The sequence below is a fragment of the Aspergillus mulundensis genome (assembly GCF_003369625.1).
Source record: "Aspergillus mulundensis strain DSM 5745 chromosome Unknown scaffold_4, whole genome shotgun sequence".
In the NCBI taxonomy this organism is placed as follows: domain Eukaryota; kingdom Fungi; phylum Ascomycota; class Eurotiomycetes; order Eurotiales; family Aspergillaceae; genus Aspergillus; species Aspergillus mulundensis.
In genome coordinates, this window is record NW_020797892.1 from 1,316,191 (window position 1) to 1,335,791 (window position 19,601).

At 53.4% G+C, this 19,601-nt stretch overlaps 8 protein-coding genes across 8 annotated transcripts; 6 read left to right on the forward strand and 2 right to left on the reverse strand.

Moving 5' to 3' along the window:
* Nucleotides 1-355: 355 nt before the first annotated feature.
* On the reverse strand, nucleotides 356-1,729 carry DSM5745_04949 (uncharacterized protein; the record flags this gene model as incomplete). Its single annotated transcript, XM_026746965.1, has 3 exons — nucleotides 356-1,338; nucleotides 1,410-1,533; nucleotides 1,595-1,729. 3 exons carry the CDS (start codon nucleotides 1,727-1,729, stop codon nucleotides 356-358), a joined length of 1,242 nt encoding a protein of 413 aa, XP_026604445.1.
* Nucleotides 1,730-2,049: 320 nt separating this feature from the next.
* DSM5745_04950 (amine oxidase) lies at nucleotides 2,050-4,133 on the reverse strand (the record flags this gene model as incomplete). The annotated part of the gene is made up of 2 exons (XM_026746966.1): nucleotides 2,050-3,615; nucleotides 3,663-4,133. The coding sequence occupies 2 exons, from the start codon at nucleotides 4,131-4,133 to the stop codon at nucleotides 2,050-2,052; spliced, it is 2,037 nt and encodes a 678-aa protein (XP_026604446.1).
* Nucleotides 4,134-4,926: 793 nt separating this feature from the next.
* On the forward strand, nucleotides 4,927-6,711 carry DSM5745_04951 (uncharacterized protein; the record flags this gene model as incomplete). The annotated part of the gene is made up of 5 exons (XM_026746967.1): nucleotides 4,927-5,067; nucleotides 5,124-5,400; nucleotides 5,470-5,539; nucleotides 5,590-6,323; nucleotides 6,395-6,711. The coding sequence occupies 5 exons, from the start codon at nucleotides 4,927-4,929 to the stop codon at nucleotides 6,709-6,711; spliced, it is 1,539 nt and encodes a 512-aa protein (XP_026604447.1).
* Nucleotides 6,712-7,406: 695 nt separating this feature from the next.
* On the forward strand, nucleotides 7,407-9,063 carry DSM5745_04952 (uncharacterized protein; the record flags this gene model as incomplete). The annotated part of the gene is made up of 2 exons (XM_026746968.1): nucleotides 7,407-7,871; nucleotides 7,930-9,063. The coding sequence occupies 2 exons, from the start codon at nucleotides 7,407-7,409 to the stop codon at nucleotides 9,061-9,063; spliced, it is 1,599 nt and encodes a 532-aa protein (XP_026604448.1).
* Nucleotides 9,064-12,166: 3,103 nt separating this feature from the next.
* DSM5745_04953 (uncharacterized protein) lies at nucleotides 12,167-12,976 on the forward strand (the record flags this gene model as incomplete). The annotated part of the gene is made up of 1 exon (XM_026746969.1): nucleotides 12,167-12,976. One exon carries the CDS (start codon nucleotides 12,167-12,169, stop codon nucleotides 12,974-12,976), a length of 810 nt encoding a protein of 269 aa, XP_026604449.1.
* Nucleotides 12,977-14,227: 1,251 nt separating this feature from the next.
* On the forward strand, nucleotides 14,228-15,486 carry DSM5745_04954 (uncharacterized protein; the record flags this gene model as incomplete). Its single annotated transcript, XM_026746970.1, has 3 exons — nucleotides 14,228-14,495; nucleotides 14,549-14,800; nucleotides 14,846-15,486. 3 exons carry the CDS (start codon nucleotides 14,228-14,230, stop codon nucleotides 15,484-15,486), a joined length of 1,161 nt encoding a protein of 386 aa, XP_026604450.1.
* Nucleotides 15,487-16,245: 759 nt separating this feature from the next.
* Nucleotides 16,246-17,634, forward strand: DSM5745_04955 (DUF2855 family protein; the record flags this gene model as incomplete). The annotated part of the gene is made up of 3 exons (XM_026746971.1): nucleotides 16,246-16,424; nucleotides 16,480-17,284; nucleotides 17,338-17,634. 3 exons carry the CDS (start codon nucleotides 16,246-16,248, stop codon nucleotides 17,632-17,634), a joined length of 1,281 nt encoding a protein of 426 aa, XP_026604451.1.
* Nucleotides 17,635-18,681: 1,047 nt separating this feature from the next.
* Nucleotides 18,682-19,552, forward strand: med8 (RNA polymerase II mediator complex subunit MED8; the record flags this gene model as incomplete). Its single annotated transcript, XM_026746972.1, has 2 exons — nucleotides 18,682-18,806; nucleotides 18,886-19,552. 2 exons carry the CDS (start codon nucleotides 18,682-18,684, stop codon nucleotides 19,550-19,552), a joined length of 792 nt encoding a protein of 263 aa, XP_026604452.1.
* Between the last annotated feature and the right edge of the window lie 49 nt (nucleotides 19,553-19,601).

Genomic DNA, 19,601 nt, shown 5'->3' on the forward strand with positions numbered 1-19,601 from the left:
CTCCTGTATCCCCGGTGTCGGTCATTGACCGGGAAGTTAGGGCTTAATGATAATGGACTATGCATTGCCTTCAATACGTGCATGAACAGCCGTGCCTCTGTGAGACGCCTTCTAGCGTGAAGCGTAGGTGATCCCATAGGGACGACGCTGATAATGTTGCGAAGGAAAGATTCGTGCAAATATCTCGTCTGGTTGATTCCGCAGCTATGTTTAAACCGGCCATGTCCACATTTGTCTTCAATGGGTTGGAGGATCAAGGTTTTCGGCCTTCTTCTGCCTTGCGTGACCTTGGACGAACCTCCATAAGGTAATTCTCGCCTTCGATTCTCTAAGCTTGAGAAATTATCCAGGTTGCCTACTTATGATGGTGGTGGTGGTGATGGTGATGATGTATATGGATATGATGGATATGATGTTGCTGCACGCCCGTGTCCCTGCCAAAAGACGGCTGTTGCGCGCCAAATGAGGCCATGGCCTGCCGAATAGCTGCTTCCTCCACCGACTCTGTTGGAGCTGTGGCGATCGGGGTTTCATACGCAGGGCTGGACTCAGACTGCCGGTGTGGATGATTTTCGGGCTCGAGCTCCCGGTCCAGAGTCAGATCCAGATCCAAATCCAATCCTAGATTCAACTCCGGGAATGTATTGGAGTTCGGAACCGGGTTTAAGTCGATCGGATTTGGCTCCTCCCATCCAACTTGGTCGTGAAGATATGCTTGTAAGAATGCGTCCGCAGCGGACTCATGGCCCCTCGTCGGCACAAGCGTCTCGTCGGTATGTCGGTGGTGGAAAGCGGATGTGGTATGCTGGTTTCGATTCTGAGAAACAGGGAAAGAATCAGCACATTCAGGAGGTGTGGTGAGCGTCCCATCAGGATCTCCTAAACTGCCCAAGTGCCCAAGGGCAGGAACAGGATTGAGCGATGCAATCCCATCAAAGATTCGACCCGCAAGCCTGCCCGTAGGTGGGGATGAAGTATACAAACCATCGCGTTGTTTAGTGGAGTTGGGAACCGGCGCGGAGCTTGACGTCGGCGTATCCGTGGAGGACAGCGGCTCTGGCTCATGAGAATCGCTTTGCGGTTGCAAGGACGCCTCATTCCCAGCTCTAGCGCTCGCTCTTGCCAGCTTCCTCCATCTATTCCGACAAGTAAGCGGAGGCCGACCCGGTAGCCCCGCTGCAATAACCGACCACTTATTTCCCAGTTCAGCGACCTTGTCGGTCAGGTATCGGTCTTCGCCAGCCGACCAGTCTTCAAGGCGGTTCCGCACGGAGGGATTAAGGATGTCGTTGTAACGTTTCGAACACTGGTCATCTTTTCGGCCGGCTATGAGTGCTGCTACACCGGTTGTTAGTTCAGTCTAACCGCGGGAAATAGAATAACAAGAAGACTGGATTGTGAGGGCTCACCAATTTCCTTCCAAGCAGGCCCTAGCCGCTGGTATGCGTCAAGAAGGAGGGCATCCTCTTCTGGTGTCCAACGGCCTTTGCGGAGCGAGGGGTCAAGGGAGTGGAACCAGCGTTTGCGACAGTCCTGGCGTGGCGTTAGCAATGACTTTCATTCTGGTATTTGATCCGATCAAAGGAGAACAGACCTTGTTTGTCCGCCCCGGGAGATGTTTCGAGATCTCATGCCACCTGCTTTCCCGCCCTCGTTTATCTCCAAATCGGGTGACAAGCGAGGCGAGTTTGTCGTCTTCGGCTTGAGACCAGGTGCGTCGAGGGGGCATCGGTAGATGGAATGGGTTGAAAAAGATGCATGGTAGATTACGACTCAGCCCGCTTGCGCATGGATAAAGACAGTGATGCCTGCAGCAAGTTGAAGAAGAGGAGGTTGCTATCTGAAATTCGTGACTCGGCTCAAGTTTGTTGGAGTAAGTGGTGGCCAAAAGGGAAAGGCGCACCGCACCCACTGACTATCTCCCAGCAAGTCGAGAGCCGAGTCAGCTCCATCTTCCCCGCATGGCTTATCTCTAGTTTGTGAGTACGAAGTGCATGTGGAAATTTGCATTGATTCTGACTGACTGCATGAAGCTATGTAGAAGATCAGCTACAAATTGCTTCTACAGCACTCCCCTGCAGCCTCCGTCTCCTGCTCGCTCGGAGCCTGGTACAAAACACTCTTGTTATCGATCTGGTTCGACCCCGGCACGTCATTCGTCGGATTGAACAGTGCAAAGTTGTACGGCTTCAGATGCACCTGGGCAATCTCTGCGGGCATAACCGGAAAGTCCTCCGTGCGCGGGTTGTGCGTGAAACCAAAGGTATGCCAGATCACGATGTCCTCGTTGCGCACATTGTCGCGCTTTCCGGGCGTCTCATCCAACCAGGACTTGATCCCAGTACCGCCGAGGGACTGGTTTGTATAGTCGCCTGCGGGGAAAAGTTGGCGGTCTTTGTGTTTTGTAACCCAGATGGGGGCGGAACAGAACTCGGAACGCCTGCTGTGGAAACTGCCTGGATGGGCGAGAAGAAGCTGTGATCTGATGGGAACAAGCTTGTATCCGATTGGAGTTAACGAGACCGGGTTCTGGACATTCTCGTTGAGAATCTTGAAGACCCGACCCTTTCCGACATCATCTTCGACAGGCCCAGCACGATCAAGCACTGTTTCCTGGGTAATGTAGCCCGTGCCCAGCGGGTTAAGGACATCATCCCACGGCATTGCGACGGAGTCGGTCGAGGCGAAACTGTTCGCGTAGCCGCCAACAGCTGGGTCGATACGGATATTGAAAATATGCTGATGGTAAGGCGCCATGACGCCGTCGGCGACGCGAGTGCCCCAAGGGACTTTGGCGTCCTTATCAATTGGCTGCGTGGACAAGATTCCCGTGGCGCGAGTCTCGAATGTGATCTCGCCGGATTGGTCAAGGTACCACATGAAGATATACTCATAATTGGCAACGGTGATGATCGTCTGCAAAACTAACTGGCGCTTCCGGACAACAGTGGCCTTTCCGGTGCGGTGATTAGTATGCTTCCACTGGATGCCGTTGTCAATCTCATGGATGCAAATGGCGTTGGGCCGCAGCGCTGGAGAGCCATCAGACGCCACCACACAGCCGTCAATGTACTTGATCATCCCGAGACAATCGCAGCCAAGCTGCAGGTTGTTGGCTGTTACACCCGCGCCAACATTCCCCAAGTCAAAAGCTCCCTTGCGGTAGATGGGGTTTCGGGGATCGCCATATGGCACAAACATCTCGGAGAGTGAAAGCCGGTAGAACGCGCTCTTGCCATCGAAGGAGAGGTCATGCAGGGTAAGGCCTTCGCGCCAATTGAATCCGACACGGAAGCGCCATTTCTCCCACTCGATGAGGTGACCGGTCACGGTGAAAGAGGCGCCCTCCGGCTGCACGACCTGGTATGGCTTGAGGGTTGTCCGGGGTGGGTTCTTCTGCAGACGGTGGTCGTACTCCGGCTCAATTGGATCTGTGCGGCGATGAGGGACTGGCGAGCCCGCGGGAGTAGTTGTTTGATCGCTTCCCAAAGGTAAACGAATGATTTTCTTGACTTTCATAGCGCTGAGATCCACGATGACCATGAAATCCAACGGGAAGCAGTAGTGGTTCGAGTCAGGGTCATTGTTCTTGGGGTTGCGCATGTACATGAAGACCTGGATTGTCAGTTACCTGTTATCAGGGCATTCGTGAGGAGATCTACCTGAGTATGCCTCGTTTGCGTTTCCTCGCCGTCCACGCCATAGTCCCAGGGATCAAGGACGACGGTGGTATCATCGATCTTCAGCCGTTTAATCTCCTCTTGGACCCTCGGATCCGCCATGACCACCTGAGCCGCCTCATTCATTTCCGCGCGATCGACCGGCCCGTGAAAGTCGCGAGGCATCTCAGCATGATGGACGAACTGGTTGTTGGTAATGTCGACAATAGCCTCGAAGAGTCGCGGCGTTCGCTTGATGTACCAAATGAGGAAGATGCAGCGAGGAATGACCGGGAGAGCCTCGTTTTTATGTTCGGCTTCTAGATAGTTGACCATCGCAGCTTTCGGGGGCTCTTCGAGGCCAGCTGCCTTGAAGTGCAGCTCGATGCCATTGTAGGCGCTCTTCACGAGATTCGTGGCGCATTGAATTTCCTCGGCAGTCGCGGGGTCGAGAGGGTGGATGTGCGAGGCCATGTTTCTTCGTACTGGACAATTGGGATGGTTTGTAGGTGAATATCGAGACTCTAGGTAGAAAGACACTGATGCGTTGATATAGGAACTGCTGCTAGGGGCCGAGTCAGGACCGAGTTGGTGACTAGCAGCTGTGTCAACACGCTCTGCCAATGTCTCCAACGGGGCGTGAACTCCCACAAAGCTCCGTGATCAGTAAGTCCACAAGATGGCCATCCAGGGGCACTCTCATGGGGGAAAAGCGGAGTCATGAAGCCGACAACGGAGTTGAGAGCATTGGCTACCCTAGTGCATCCCCCAACAGCGAAGAACTCGCCGGTTTTCCACCGATTGTCCCGGCGTTTGAGTAACCCATGCTCACTATACCCCTCACCCAAGATGACTTATCTTCACAGAGGCTGGATATGACAGGGCTCAAGACAGGATTACCCCAGTTCATCTAGGTTGACTCGGCCCAACCAATAAGATGATCAGCCCTAATCTACACCAAGGCAAGGCGCATTCCAGCTTCCCCGGAGTTTCTATACTTTCCAGGGCCATAACCAAGTCGCCCGGAAGCTCATATCTCCATCTCCAATACTCTGGGCGCCGCAGCCTATCCTTCATAGTGTCAACAAGCCATCTAGACTGGGTGAGCCGAGTCATATCTTGCTGGTTCAAACACCGACTGGACAATACCCGTGTCTCAGATGCCAGACGTAACAAATCGCCTACATTATATTTAAAAAGGTCTGGAGGGCTGCGTCAACTCGGGTATCTCCACAATTGCATGATCCAAACAGAGTGGACTGCTAACATGGCCCCCCAGCAAGATCATGACTTCAAACTCACCACCGACGCTGAACGCCAGGATGAGGCCAAGTCAATCCATGAAGGTACACAGATTACCCATGCAGCTTCTGGAGATCTCAACCGATCTCTGGCACAGCGCCACTTGGTACGTTATACACTCACTTGCAGCCCCGAATATCATCTGTATGCTGACGGGCGTAGACGATGATGGCCATCGGAGGTGTCATAGGGCCGGGTTATTTTATGGGCATGGGAACTGGGCTCTCGACTGCCGGACCTGCCGGGCTGCTAATTTGCTTCGCGGTGCTAGGCTGTCTTCTCTGGACGGTCATGCAGTCGCTGGGTGAACTGGCCTCTTACATTGCAGTTTCGGGCTCGTTCACGCATTACAGCACTAGGTTTATTGACCCGGCATGGGGATTTGCTCTGGGCTGGAACTACTTCTTCCTCTGGTGCGGGATTATAATGGCGGAATACAGTACGTTCTCTATACATGGAATGATACTGATGTTCATAACACGGGGACTAACTGAGGCTCGTCCGGCAGATAACCTCGGCCTTGTTTTGACGTACTGGGAAACCGACATGCCGCGTTGGGGATGGACGCTCGTATTTTGGTTTGTACAAGTCTGCTCAAATAGGATTTACCGGATGCTGACCAGGCCAGGGCAATATTCATGTCCTTCGCTCTCCTCGGCGTCTGGGCGTTTGGAGAAGCTGAATTCTGGCTTGCCTTGATCAAAGTTATTGCCATAGCAGCGTTCTTCATCTGCGCAATTCTGATATCCACGGGCGTCATCGGCAACCGCAAAATTGGGTTCCGCTACTACCACGATCCTGGCCCCTTCGCAACCGGCGTCAAGGGCGTTTTCCAGATCTTTGTTTTCGCAGCCTTGCAACACAGCGGAACCGAAATGATCGGCCTCACAGCTGGCGAGTCTGCCAACCCTGGTAGGGACATCCCCAAGGCTGTGCGAAGTGTCATCTGGCGTATCTTGGTTATCTTCATTGGGGGGATCTTCTTTCTGACCATCACGGTTGCCTCGAATGACCCGGACCTTTTGAGCCGCACGTCCAAGACAGCCAGCTCTCCCTTTGTCATTGCGTTTGTGCGAGCAGGCGCAGTAGCGGGAGCTGATGCCGTTAATGCCATCATCCTTGTCTCCATATTCTCGGCCGTCAACAGCGCGTTGTATGTCGGGTCCAGGACGCTGTACGGGCTTGCAAAAGAAGGTGCTGCGCCGCGGATCTTCTTGTATACGATGCGCAATGGCGTGCCAATTGTTGCCCTGCTGACTTTCCACGTGGTGGGATTCCTTTCCCTCCTGAATCTATCCTCCGGTGCGGGCAAGGTGTACACATGGGTGACTTCGATGACCGGCGTCGCGACCTTTATCACCTGTGCGTCTCTTCCTTCTCCCCATGCACCATAAATACCTACAACCACTAACTTCTCCATTTACCACAAACAGGGTCCTCAATCTGCCTCTGCCACATCCGATTCCGCAAAGCCTTCCGCCTCCAGAACATTCCCACCTCGACACTCCCCTACAAAGCTGCGTTCTGGCCATGGGGCGCGTATACCGGGTTCGGAGTGTCCGTCTTCTTCGTCTTCTTCCAGGGCTGGACGGCGTTTGCGCCCTGGAATGTCGAGGACTTCTTCATGAACTACATTATTGTTCTTGTCTTTGGGCTGTTGTTTGGCTCGTGGAAGGTATGGCATCGGACGACGTGGGTTAGACTCGAGGCCGCGGATCTGAGGAGTGGCAGGAGGGGGTGGTTGATGTGATTTGCTTTGCTGTCTGTGGCTCATGTAGGACTGGGATATGCATTGATCTGCAGATCTATATGCATGTTAGGCCTGGTGCCCTTGACCTCGTATCCTCGTATAGGTATGGGATGGTGCAGGTCAATGTTGGTGTAACAAGCAAGCTTCACCCCGGTAGAAGCTGAGATTCATCATTCTGTACTAAGCATGAACCAAGATGAGGCAGTGCCCGCAGGTTGGTGTTTGGGGATTCTGTATCTGTTTTTTTGATTTGATGATACCTCACGACCAGACCAGCCGGGCTACGGACCAGCGTACGGTTGGTCCACGTATATCGTGAGTTCTTTGGTCTCCTGGGTTGGAGGACATGGTGAAAGCCTGAGACTGAGGCTCTTGATCGATCATGTTGCCGATGAAATCCAGCAGATGGATCAAGTGCATGTCTCGTAAAAAAGCTTCTAGCCGTAAGCCTAGTCGCTCCAAGCGAGCCGAGAGTCTACTCGTCACCTTGCTGAGCCCGTATTTCCATTGAGAAAGCACGACTGTGCGACCCTGCCAAGGCCGTGGACTCTGTCACTGTGCCTCCTTCCCTGGCCTAGTTCTCACTTCTCACCGGTATCTATCTACTCCGAGCAGGATTACTGCTATAAAGCTTGGTATACTACCGTCTTTCTACCGTCTCGACGAGGTCTCCGAGCAAAACGCCCATCTTCAGCATGCCTCAAACACGACGGCTACTTCATGAAGAGATAACATACTCTGTTGCCAAGGAGAAGCAGGTCAACGTCCTACGCGAACTCCAATACTTTACTCAGCGAGCTCAATTCTTTGATCTTCTCAAAAGCAAGCAGAGTTGGATCCAAGCTGTTGTCGCTCATCATCTAAATCTCAAGTCAACCGATGCGTGCCGGCTGGCAGACACTGAGGAGTGGGTTCATGGGAGTTTCAACGTCTGCATCCCAGTCACGGTCTTCAGCTGGGCCGGGGCCAAAAAGTCGCAGCCTGGGGATCGTGTGATCATCCGCTTTCCCTTGCCATACCGTGTCGGCGAGGAATTTCGGCCTGGGAATGCAGACGAGAAGCTTCGCTGTGAGGCAGGAACATACGCCTGGTTGGAGGGGACCTGTCCTGATATCCCAATCCCGCGTCTTTACGGGTTTGCAATGTCCACTGGGGAGACTGTATGAGCCCCCTGCGCATTACCTGAGACTCTACTTTGGTAACTAATCTCCTGTCTAGTTTACACGAATCGACTGCCTTCCTTTTTTATCCTCTTGGTGGCGGTGCTTGAGCCATCACATCCTAAGTCTGTTTGGTTGTCAAGTCCCTTCCAAGTATAGCCGCCACCAGAGGAAGAACGACGTGCTTGAAAGGAATCGGCTCAATGATGTCGGCTATTTATTGATTGAGTATATTGAGGAGTCGAGAGGAAGGATGCTGTCATCTACTTGGGCCGCGAAGAAAGATGATACAAAGCTCCGGACGAATCTTCTTCGCGATCTCAGCAAAATATACCTAAGCCTGTGCAAGACCCCATTGCCTAAGATTGGATCCCTACTTATTGATAATGATGGAATCCTTCAACTTGCAAACCGCCCGCTTAACATGACAATTCAGATTCTGGAGAATGAGTGTATTCCAACAGACATGCCCCGAGGAATCACCTACGAGAGAGCCGACACGTTTGTCGCGGATATCTTGACTTGCCACGACAACCGCCTTCGCCATCAACCAAACGCTATCGAAAGCCCAGTTGACTATTTCTACCAAGCAGCGCGACTTACAGCCATGCGAACAATAGCTCCGTTATTCCTCAGTCAAGACCTTCGTCAGGGGCCGTTCATATACTCACTCACCGATCTGCATGCAAGTAATATATTTGTTGACGACGACTGGCATATCACATCGCTTGTGGATCTGGAGTGGGCATGCTCCTTGCCTATCGAGATGGTCCAACTCCCTTACTGGATATCTGGTGCCACAGCCATTGATTGCGTTGACTATCATGAGCACAATGAGGTTCAAAGGACATTTGTGGAAATCCTCGCGGCCGAGGAAGACTTGACCTATTCTTGTTCAAGCAACAAAGTTTCCTCAACGCCGTTGAAATTATCGCAGGTGATGGACAGAACCTGGAAGAATAGAATGTTTTGGTATCATCTGGCTTTAGAAACTCCCACAGGGCTGTGGACAATCTTCGACCGTGAGATCCAGCCACCATTGATTAAGGGAAGTGGAAAAGAACATGGATACTTTGGGCCAATTATGACTTATTACTGGACCCGAAATACCTTGTCCATCTTACACGGCAAGATGAAGGATAAAGAAGCCTACGACACCCAACTGCAGCATGAATTTGAGGAAACAACTTAACCACCCACCAGCGAGCCTACCGTGGTAAGGGAGTGGTAGTACAGAGTATCAATCTAGATAGCTGACTGCTTTCTGCAACCTGAAACTGGCCTCATATCAAACAGGACTTTTGGGCTTAGATGGACGTGGCACTGACGGAGCTTGCAGTTACTCATCACGAGGCGAAAAGCAGAATGCACGGAGTATCCAATGATGGAATCGCATCTGAATGAGGTTGAACTTGATTAGATGCATTTCTTTTGTGCCTTTGAGCGACTGAAGGAGAGGAGGCTCCAGGCGCGAAGCTTGTGGCTGAGATTGACAATAATAATCCTTATAGCATCGCTGTCAATTATACCCGAACTCCTACGCCTCACCAGCACAAGCTGGGCTCAGTAAGACAGGCCGTGGTGCTCCTCTCTGGCATGCATTGTCTTGAAACACTTCAGGAAGAAGGGGCTCTGCGAGCCAGGGAGACAAGGCGTGTAAGCATAGGGTATGGCTGAAACCCTAATTTGCCTTTGTGTAGGGCTTGAGTGCTTCGAAGTTGGACGCTCGTATATAGGTTGAAGGACCGGTTTCTGCAAGGAGAACAAGTTGCATAATCCCCTGGATACCTGGATATGGAGATTTAGGCTGGCCATCGCTTGAGCCCTTGTAGCACAAAAGAGTACGGATATTGAGCTCAGAACTGGTTCAGCTGGGAGAGAAGAATATCGTGTTCGATCACCAGAAGGCTAACATGTGCCAGACCGGGATAGAGCAGCTCGGTCTTTACAAAAGCCGAGCTTCGGATGAAGAAGAAGGGACAAATCCCCGGCACTGCAGGAAGAGGGAGTACCGATTTTGGAAATTTCATAGGGTGGAGAACGGCCACTCCTGACATGCTTCCAATGGCGTTAGGATTATTCCGTCTCGTAGAATCTCAGACGTTGGGGTAAAAATGGCTGGCATCGGCGAGATTGATTGAGGAGGAGAAACATCGGCCTTTGGGACGTCTCCATGCACAGCCTTCAGAAGTTCTGGTTGCATATGATAGGGAATTCCTCAGATTTCGCTGTAGCAAGGTATGGAAATCAACTCGGGATCTCAAAGAAATTACCTCGATCAGGGTACCGTACTGAGGCTAGGGCCAACATGAACCCTGGTCTTTCCCTGCGTGCCCTACGGTAATCCCAGCAGTAGTACCCTAGCACCTCGGGTAACTCACCAGACGTCCTGCATTTTTGGCAAAGATCTAGCCCAGTCTCGAGATGTCTCTCTTCCTGGGTCGGAAATTCGCCGCACGACCGAGTAAGGGTAGTCCCGTCCCGTCCTTGTGTTCGAGTCGTGTGGTCGTCACCCCGGAACATTCCGGGGCGGGGATGCTTGTGCCATGCTCGCAAGGCCTAGGTAGTCTAGATTGAGACTGTGCGACTTAACTTGCCTGGCCACGCGCATTCGAGGTTTGAGACCGGTTGGTATTCTCCACGGTCAACACTTGTACGTTCATGATTGAAAGAGACGTCAGGAGATCGTCACGATTCGGACCATCAAGGACGGGGCGTAGCAGAGCGCTTAGTGTGGAAAGAATGGTGGACAACAACGAATCACGGCTAAAACATGATCTGTTGCCTGAGCGGTACACAGTACTCCAAGTATATTGGCGTGTCTAGGCTCCTTGCACAAGCTCTGGCGGGTATGCAGGGAGTTGGAGACGTGTGATTCAACGGGAACCCTGGACGCGGCTCACGCCATCAGAAAGTGTCCCGACTCTCCAACCGCAAATTGCGTATTCGAAGCGAGGAATGTACTTACCGCAGTTACTCCAAATGGCAAACCATCCCTACTTCTAGTCGATTAGACAGTGACCGGTGGGTCGAGATGATCACTGAGAGTGTGACAGGGAGATCGGCAGTCTGTGCCCAAGAGCTGCTTAGCGAGATAAGAGCTTTGCCTGGAAACGGAAGGAGCTCAGTCAGGCCACTTGAAAACTCCGACCAAGCCTCACAAGAACACCTAAGCATTATGGCTTGTCTTCCCTTTGACTTGAAGAGTTGTTCCTGGAGGTGACTCAGGTGAGTAGTCTGCCCTGACCCTGTCAGACTGGGGGATCAAGAAGATTACGAAGAGCATTTGCCATATTGGCGATCATCCGCTTGGTCTTCCTTCATTCAGAGAGCCGCCGTTTGTTGGCTTGGGTCTCCCCCAACACTTCGCGTGCTTTCTGACTGGTGGCTGACCCTGGTCGAGACCTCATCAACTTTCCATTCAGACCCTGTCAAGCCCATCAGACCCTGGTCAGACTCATCTCCAGCAGCCCCAGTCACCCCTCATGGCCTCATCGCTGGGTTGCATCGCTCTTCTTCCCCTCCAACCCCTGCTCAGAAACCGCGGCGAAGCGCTGTGCCAAGCAGACCGTCAGCCGGACTGCAGCTGCTCGTCCAGTACGATTGATATCTTCTCAAGCATCTTGACTGCGCCGCAACTTCAGTTGCCCCTCTTCTTGCGCTGATGAGGCCATCCCAGGTTGTACTCCGGTGTCTGCCTCACATCCCACCTCCTGGATCTGATCATTCTGATGTGATATTCAAGCTTACCGCTCGTCGTGGCGCTTACACTCCGCCGCGATGCCCAAAGGCTGCGCATTAACCCGGGTGATCACCGGGGGCGCTGCACTTGTCTCCAAAATGTGCTGATTTCAAATCCTCCCGTCGGGGAAACACAAGGAGGGGGTCAACCAGACTGTCGGGTCCGGTACGCGTCTCCCGCATCATCATCAGCTCATCGTCCCAAGAATGTCCGGCCGTCTCTGCCTGTTCAAGCTGCCATCGCGGAGATCTCAATGCGCGCCTTCCATCCTTTCCGTCGACGCGGACTCTTTTGTTGCTCTTGCGGTTACCTCTGGATTATGCTTCGTTAGAGGCATCATCCCATGCAGAGGGTCAGCCTCGCAGCATTGTTCTACTTTTGCTTCCCTTTCAAGCCGGTTCTGGCCTGCCGCAGAGGGGCTGTCAACAGTTGAGGACAGAATTGTACTTAACTGCGTGGTGAAGGTGCATGCGGCCCTGTTTTGCCCCTGTCTTTACCTAACATGTTTCGCAACCCTTTTCAGCCCATATAGACTCTCATCCTCAGGGCCCTCATGTTGACTGAATCTTTGCCTTTTGCAGGCCACCACCACATGAAGAATCCGTTGAAAATCATGACGGCCATTATGCACAGAATCCGCAGGAAGCGCAAGGTCTCGTCGGAGCTCGATTCTCGATGGGGTGATATGGCCATCTCCTCGCCCAACGAGGGTTCTTGGAGCCAGTATGGAGCCTCACCAAGGACCAGCCCAGTGTCCGCTGCCTCGTTCGATCACGACCATGGACCTCGACAGGACTCTAGAGAGCTCCCCGAGCCATACATACCCAACGGAAACAAAGTGGGCATCGTGAACGAGGTAACCGTCAATTCCTTAAACATGCCTACGGGCTATTATGATGCGAAACTACGACGGCAAAAGACCAAGAGCCGGCCTCCCACGGTACAGCCTGTTCAGCCTGTCCAGCCGAAACCTATTACTCTACCAAAATCATGGGAGGAGAAGAAGTTTGCGGATAGTTCGGCGGACGAAGCTGGAGACAACGTCTCTTCCCTAGGGTCTCCGCGAAGGCGAGGCACAGACGACGCCAACTCTCGTGGATCAAAATCACCTCCATTATCAGTCACCTCGCGGATGCGGCGATATAGCGGCCAGAGCACCGCGACGGATCCAATTTTCTCGGTGCCTGGAACGGCAAGTTCCCAGCGAACTAGTTTCAGCGCCGATGATCCTCGACTCGCACGGCATCCACCGCTGCCAGCGCAGCCTGATAAGAAACCTCCCCAAGGACCCAAAGTCCGTGAAGCGGACCCGAACACTGCATCGCAGGAACTAGTCCCTTCGTACGACGATCTGTATGGCTAAGCGGGAGTTTCATTTGTTGAGATTTGCTTTTCTCTATGTTTGAGAACGATACTGAGTCATGAACCTACCCGATGTTGGACAAAGTCCACGTTGTTAGTGCCGCAATCTGCTTTTTTTTGTGTTCTTTAACCTCTTTTGATCATGATCCCCTTAGCCACCAGCGAAGATACAACCTGCATTGTGGCGTTTTGTTTATTGGGTGGTTGTCTGTGATGTAGTCTAACTTGGACTTGGTGGGTGATACAAGCACGGGGCGGAGCCAGACGAGACGGAGACGGAGGTCGAGGGCCAGTTCGGACCAGATGCAAATCAACCCTGTCTTTTAATTTATAAATCTTGCTTATCATCGCTTCTCCACTGTGGGATCAATCCACTTTCCCCGGCTTCCGTGACGGCCTCGGGAGGATCTTCTGTTGTTGCTGACAGTTGCCACCAAATCCTACTCTTCGTCTGCTTTCCAATCGTTCGTTGACACTTTGAATATGCTCTCGAGGTCAAAAACCTACAGACGACCGTATCGAATTCCGAACCTCTCTCCGCCTCTTCCTCGTCACAGACTACTGTGCGAGGGAACGTAGCGTTGTCCAATCACGGTGCGGAAGCGCGCATAAGCCCGCCGTCTGCATCTCTGGTCACATCACATCCCCCGCCCACGCCCGCGTCCAACCCAATCCTCCCATCAATCACCTCGTCACAATCGACCCCAATCATCCTCTGCGCTCCCCTGCCGATGTCTTGAATTCCTGATTAGCTTGCTGGCCGGATGTCTGACCCGGTGAGGGGCCAGATGGCTGCGCTAATGCTCACGCAACTCTTGTTTATGCCCCCAGCGTTCATCTGTGATCGAATTACGGCCACTGACCGGTCGAGTCTTGACTGAGCTTGAGCCGATCGCACCACCCGGCCTTTTTATCAATTCTTTTCTTGCCAGGGTATCCCGGGACGAGACCGCTTGGAGCCCAACAGTGTTCGAGTTCGAGATGTCTGTTGCGCGCTGATCGATTCGTGCGACTCTAGTCTGTTTCCTGGTTCTGAACTTACCTTGGCCTTAAGAATCAGACTTTGCCTATCATCTTCTGAGTTTTGGATAATCTACGACACTGTTGGAGTGCTCTTTCGCTCGCTTATTTTACCTTGCCTTCTCTGGGAGAGGGGTGGTTTCGATGCCACAGAGATTGACCATCGCTTGGGCGATTTCTCTCGATATTGGATTTGCTGCACTTTAAGTATCGCTGTGTTTGACAGCTCGCAATGGTCTTGTCGGTTGGGACTTCCGTCTCTAGATGGGCGGTCTTCGGTCTTATCGGGCTTGCGTCTGGGTTGCGGACGACGCCAGGCTCGCCGTGTGCGAGTACTTGCAGCCCAACAAACGATACGCTGCCGTCAGAGGTTGTCTGTCTCGATAGTGAATATAACACTACCGAGGCAGGGAGGAAGTTCGAAGGCTGCATTGCGTGCCAGCTGCAAAGCACCTTTGTGGACGACGCGTCAAGAGAGTCGGACGTCGAATGGGGTCTCTGTATGCTCCGTCCTTTCCTGGAGTCAACGGTGATGGTCAACTAACCGTGGCAGTTAACCTTCGGTTCGCCTTCTCATCGTGCGTCTATGGCTATCCGGAAAAAGTGTCCGATATCTCCAACTCGTGTCCAGTGGCATGCAAAGACCTGGAAACATCAGTCGAGTACGATTTGGACAACCCCTCTGGCGAGAATATCGAGACATGGTGCGACACGGCCTCGTTCGCCGATAACGAGATTACCGACTGTAACAAGTGCTACAACCTGACATCAGACGAAACGCATCCCCAAGTATACCTGGCGAACTGTATGTCTCCCGTTCTTTTCGCCCAGAACTTACTAACAGGTGCAGTCCTCGAGTCCCTCCGCTACAACTGCCACTTCCAAACACCCACCGAACAAGAATTCCCCATCACCCCAAGCCGCATCTTCTCCGAGTCCCTTCTGCCTTCCTCCTCCGCAGACCTCATCTCCGGCGACGGCGGCGGCGACAACTCAAACCTAGCCCTTATAATCGCCATGCCAATCCTCGGCTTCGTGATCCTGCTCTGCATCCTCGCGCTGGCATGCTTCTTCTTCATCCGCTCCCGCCGCAAGAAGGCCCGTCGACTGCGCCAGCCAGCGCACCTCCACGCCCGCTGGAACGACACGGGCATCAGCACACCGCAATGGGCCATGGAGTACCCCGCGCAGGCGCAGGGCATGTATGGGCCGGGTGTGTATTCGCCAGAGTCGCAGCAACATCCTCAGTATGCGCAATCGCCAGGCTTCGGCTTCGGGTTCGGCTTCGTTGATAACGATGGGCGCGGGCAGGAGGTCGGGTACTCGAAGGCCGTGGAACCGGTCATTGCGTCGCCGTCGACGGCGTATTCGCCGGAGGAGAAGGGGCCGCAGGCGCATATGCAGCCGTATCCGCAGCCGTGGCCCCAGCAGTATGAGCAGCAGATGTATTTCCCGCCGCCGCCGGGTAATGGCAAGGGGAGGCAGGAGTGATTGCTTCTGTTCATGTCTGCTTTTGTTGAGCTTTAACCTGTGCCAGTCAGGTTTGACTGTCTTCCTTGTTGCATTTGCGCTTGGTGTGACCGGCGTCTGGTTGCATCCGTCCCCCATCTCACTTCCCCCGTCCTTATGATGCCCACACAAACCCTTATCGACCCCTCACGTATATCACATCATGCCTTTTGCCGACTGTTGAACGTTAAATGTTGAATAGATACCCTGAATCGAAGACTAATTAGTTAATATCAAACGCTTGGATCATCTCGCATCATGGGAAAGTAGAAGAGAAACTCTTCGGAGATCTCAAAGACTAATAACGAAAAGAGTGAGGAGTTGACTATATATCCACAGAATCTCTGGCGCCTGGGCAGGCTGGCACACTACGCGCCGGCTCGTTTCAGGCTACTGCACTACCAGCCCAAAGCCAAGAGGATATAATTAGCATATTCTCTCCCAAGAGCGGCTACCAAGAGACCATCTTCTATATTTAACTCCGTATAGATGAAAAGGCCATGGCATCGCGCATAGATAGCTGGTGACACTGTTAGGGACCGAGGGTACGGGACAAGTGCGTGTGGTGTGGTGCGCCGTCCACTGCGGAGGATCGGTGGCACAGTGGCCCTGCATACACACATCGTCTCCAGGACTAAAGGAGGGGCAGGCAAGAAAGCACAAAGAAAAATAAAAGAGAAGAGGCCACTGCTTCAATCCTACAGCCCTTTCTCACTCTTCCACTTCATCACAGCTATCAGAATGGAACCGGAGATGATCCACGTGGTCTGCAAGGCCGACAACCGCCAACACGCCGTGGTGAACATTCCCTCGTCTCCAGACCACAACCTACCTCCCTCGTCTCTCCGTGCGCGACCGATCCTTCTAGGATTGACTTCGAACAACCTCAGTTACGCCCGTGGGGGAGATCTACTGCATTGGTATGCGGCTGGCTGTACAGTGTATAATTATATCTTTCGTCCCTGACAGCCACAGGTGGAAAACGTACCCCGTCCCACCCACCGCGCCGGCCCCATACAACGACCAGGCCTCCTGGGGCATCGTCCCCGCATGGGGATACGCCACTGTCACCGAGAGCAATGTCCCTGGGATCATCCCGGATTCCCTGATCTGGGGATACTGGCCAACCTCCACGTCGCCCGCTCTCCTGCGCTTGGAACGCAGTGAGCCTGAAGGACACTGGGTTGAGGTTAGCAGCCATAGACAACAGCTGATGCCTATATACAATCGCTATGAATGTGTACACTCTGATGAAGAGAACGAGGCGGATGAGAGGGCGTGGGGAACGGTTTTCCGAGGCGTCTGGGTCGCCGGATACCTGCTCAGTGAGTATGTGTTTTCTCCTGACCCGCGCGCACGAGAACCGGTTCATCCGCTTGGCGACGCGAGTGGACTCCCCTGGTCTGCGGACGATGCGGATCTCTCGTCTGCTGTTGTGGTGGTTTTGGGGGCGTCGACCAAGGTTGCACGGTCGTTTTCGTGGTGTCTTTTCGATAGGCCCAGGGAGAGTGGACCCTTGGGTTTGGTGCAGGTCACTTCGTCGCCTGGTGCGTTGCAGGAGGTGGTTGATGGAAAAGGCTGGGCGGGTTGGTCCAAGACATTGGCATATACGGAAATCGACCGAGCAACTGAGTGGATTGAGGGTCTGCAGCCGTCAAAGGTGGTGATTGTAGACTGTGGGGCGCGGGACAATGTCCTCAGTCGGATATGCCAGAATGTTCAAGAGTCGGCGCTCCGGTCGTGCAAACCTGTCATTCTGCAGGTGGGCAGTCAGCAGAAGGTATGATTGTCTCTCTGAATTCGAGTCTGAGGTATTCCGTTGACTTGATTCAGGTGTACACGGCAGACGAAGTCCAGGCTGCTCGTGCAGCTATGCAATCGCTTGGAAAGATCCAGTACAACACCTCTGGCATCCAGGATACAGTCATCACCCGGGAGGGAGCTGCAAGGTATTTCGGAGAGGTCTCGTGCAGGTGGAAGGAATGGTTAGCACATCGTGCCTCTGCCATCCCTGACATGGGTTTAGTCTATGGACAGGGCATTGCTGGAGAGAATGGAATATACGGGGGATGGGAGAAACTTTCCACTGGTGCAGTGCGCCCTGAAGAGGGATTGGTTTATGCCCTGTAGAACTTCGTTTCTCAGCGGCAGAGATGAAATGCAGTATAACCTCATTCATTCCCTTCCAAATCAACTCCCGCACGACGCTGTGCACCCCATCCGTGCCTACCACCAAGTCCCCCCTCTGCTTGCTGCCGTCAGCGATAAGGACGTGGACTTCCCGTCGCGCTCCTGGATGTCTTGGACCCGGCACCGCTCGATGACACGGGACTTATCCCGTAGCTTATCATACAGTGTCTGTAGTGATGCCCTTCGTTCGAGCGTGACTGTCGTATGCCCTTACTACACCCGGCGTAAGCCCTGGAACTTCGTACTTTGGAAGGGCCGTATACCGTTTCATAATTGCCTCAAAGAACCACTGCTCGTGACAGATGTTTCCGTCCAGCCCGCGGAGACAAAACAGCTCCGTCGTCGTATACTGTGCCAAGACCACATCGAAACAGTTGATCTGATGCAGAATGTGGCAGGCGTGCGGATGAGCGTGATACTGAGCCCCCAGGGTGGTGCGACGACCCCTTTGCCACTAAGACATAGTCGAGGCCCGCGGGATCGAGGGCATGCGCGAGGGTCAACCCTGCGACTCCGGGTCCCACAATCACCACGCGAAAAGGGTCGTTAGGAGATAAGGAAGGTCATTGTGAATGCGTGCTGCAATTGCGAATTGTAAATCGGCTAGTGAGGCATGTAGAGATGCTGTTTATGGCTAATGCCATAGAGATGAGCTGCATTTAGGTGAAATCGAAATAGCCAGAGTAATGACGGCCGGTGAAGCACGGCTTACCCGTAGCGTCTGAGTCCGAAGCCCATCGTGCCTTAGGTAGTCTGGTGGTGGTACCTGTCGTGCGGATATTGCGCGTGGTGCACCCGTGCGGAGATCGAGACCTTAGCTCCGGCCTGGCAGCTGTTTTCAACTTCTCCCCTCACCTCTCTCCCACCGCGAGCAAACAATTCGACTTCCCCATTCTACCACGACAATCTCTCAGCTCATAGATCCATTCGCGAATCCCCTACCTCCCCAACGACCGAGGAAAAGTCAACAAAAACCCCTAAGTCAAAATGACAACCCCCTCCCCCGACCAAATCAAAACCCTCGAGCAATCCCGCCAACGCCTAATCCAACTCACGCACTCCCTGGGCTCGCTAATCACAAGTCTAAACCAATCCGACCCGTTACCATCATGGTGCGCAAATTCTTTCATTTCACTCCACGCCTCCCCATCGCCCCAATGCTAAATGCTAACACATATTCCTCGTGCGCAGGCCCTCCCTCCAAACCCAAGCGAGCATCATCTCCAACAACCTCCAAAGCATCTCCACGCACCTCTCCGAGAACCACGAGTTACTACGCAGCATATCCGCGCTTCCAGCGCCCGAGTTCCCTACAAAGACGCATGGTAATACACTCGAGCAGCTCCTGCGCACGAAGCTCGATCCCCGGGTTGAAGATTGGGTGAGTCGCGGGCGGAAAGCCGATAATGCAGCTGCGCAGAATGCGGCGTCTTCGTCGGGTAGTGCGGGGATGTTCTCTACGCTTCCGTCGGCTACGGCTGGTGGACTTGGTGCTGGTGTGACGGGGGCTGGAGCGGGCGGGCTCAGCGAGGGGGATCTTGCGGCGTTGTGGGAGTGGGCGCCTGTTGAGGCGAATGCGGAGGCGAGGAAGAGGTCTTGGGGAGGAAATTTTACATTGGAGGAGAGGGAGAGGGGGATTGAGAGTGTTGTTGCGGAGTTGGGATTAAGGAGGGTGTTGGAGGATGATGAGGAGAGTGAGGAAGAGGAAGAGGAGGACATGGACCTTGATTTCGGTGGGAAAGCGGAGGGTGCGGGCGATAATGCGGGTGCTGCGGCAGGGGAGCAGGTTTCACCTGTGGTGCCGATGAATGATATCCTACGGTACATGACTACGGGTATATTGCCGGCGGTGCGGTAACACGACAACCTGGAAAGCGGTTATACTAGCATCTTTTATGTGCTCATCT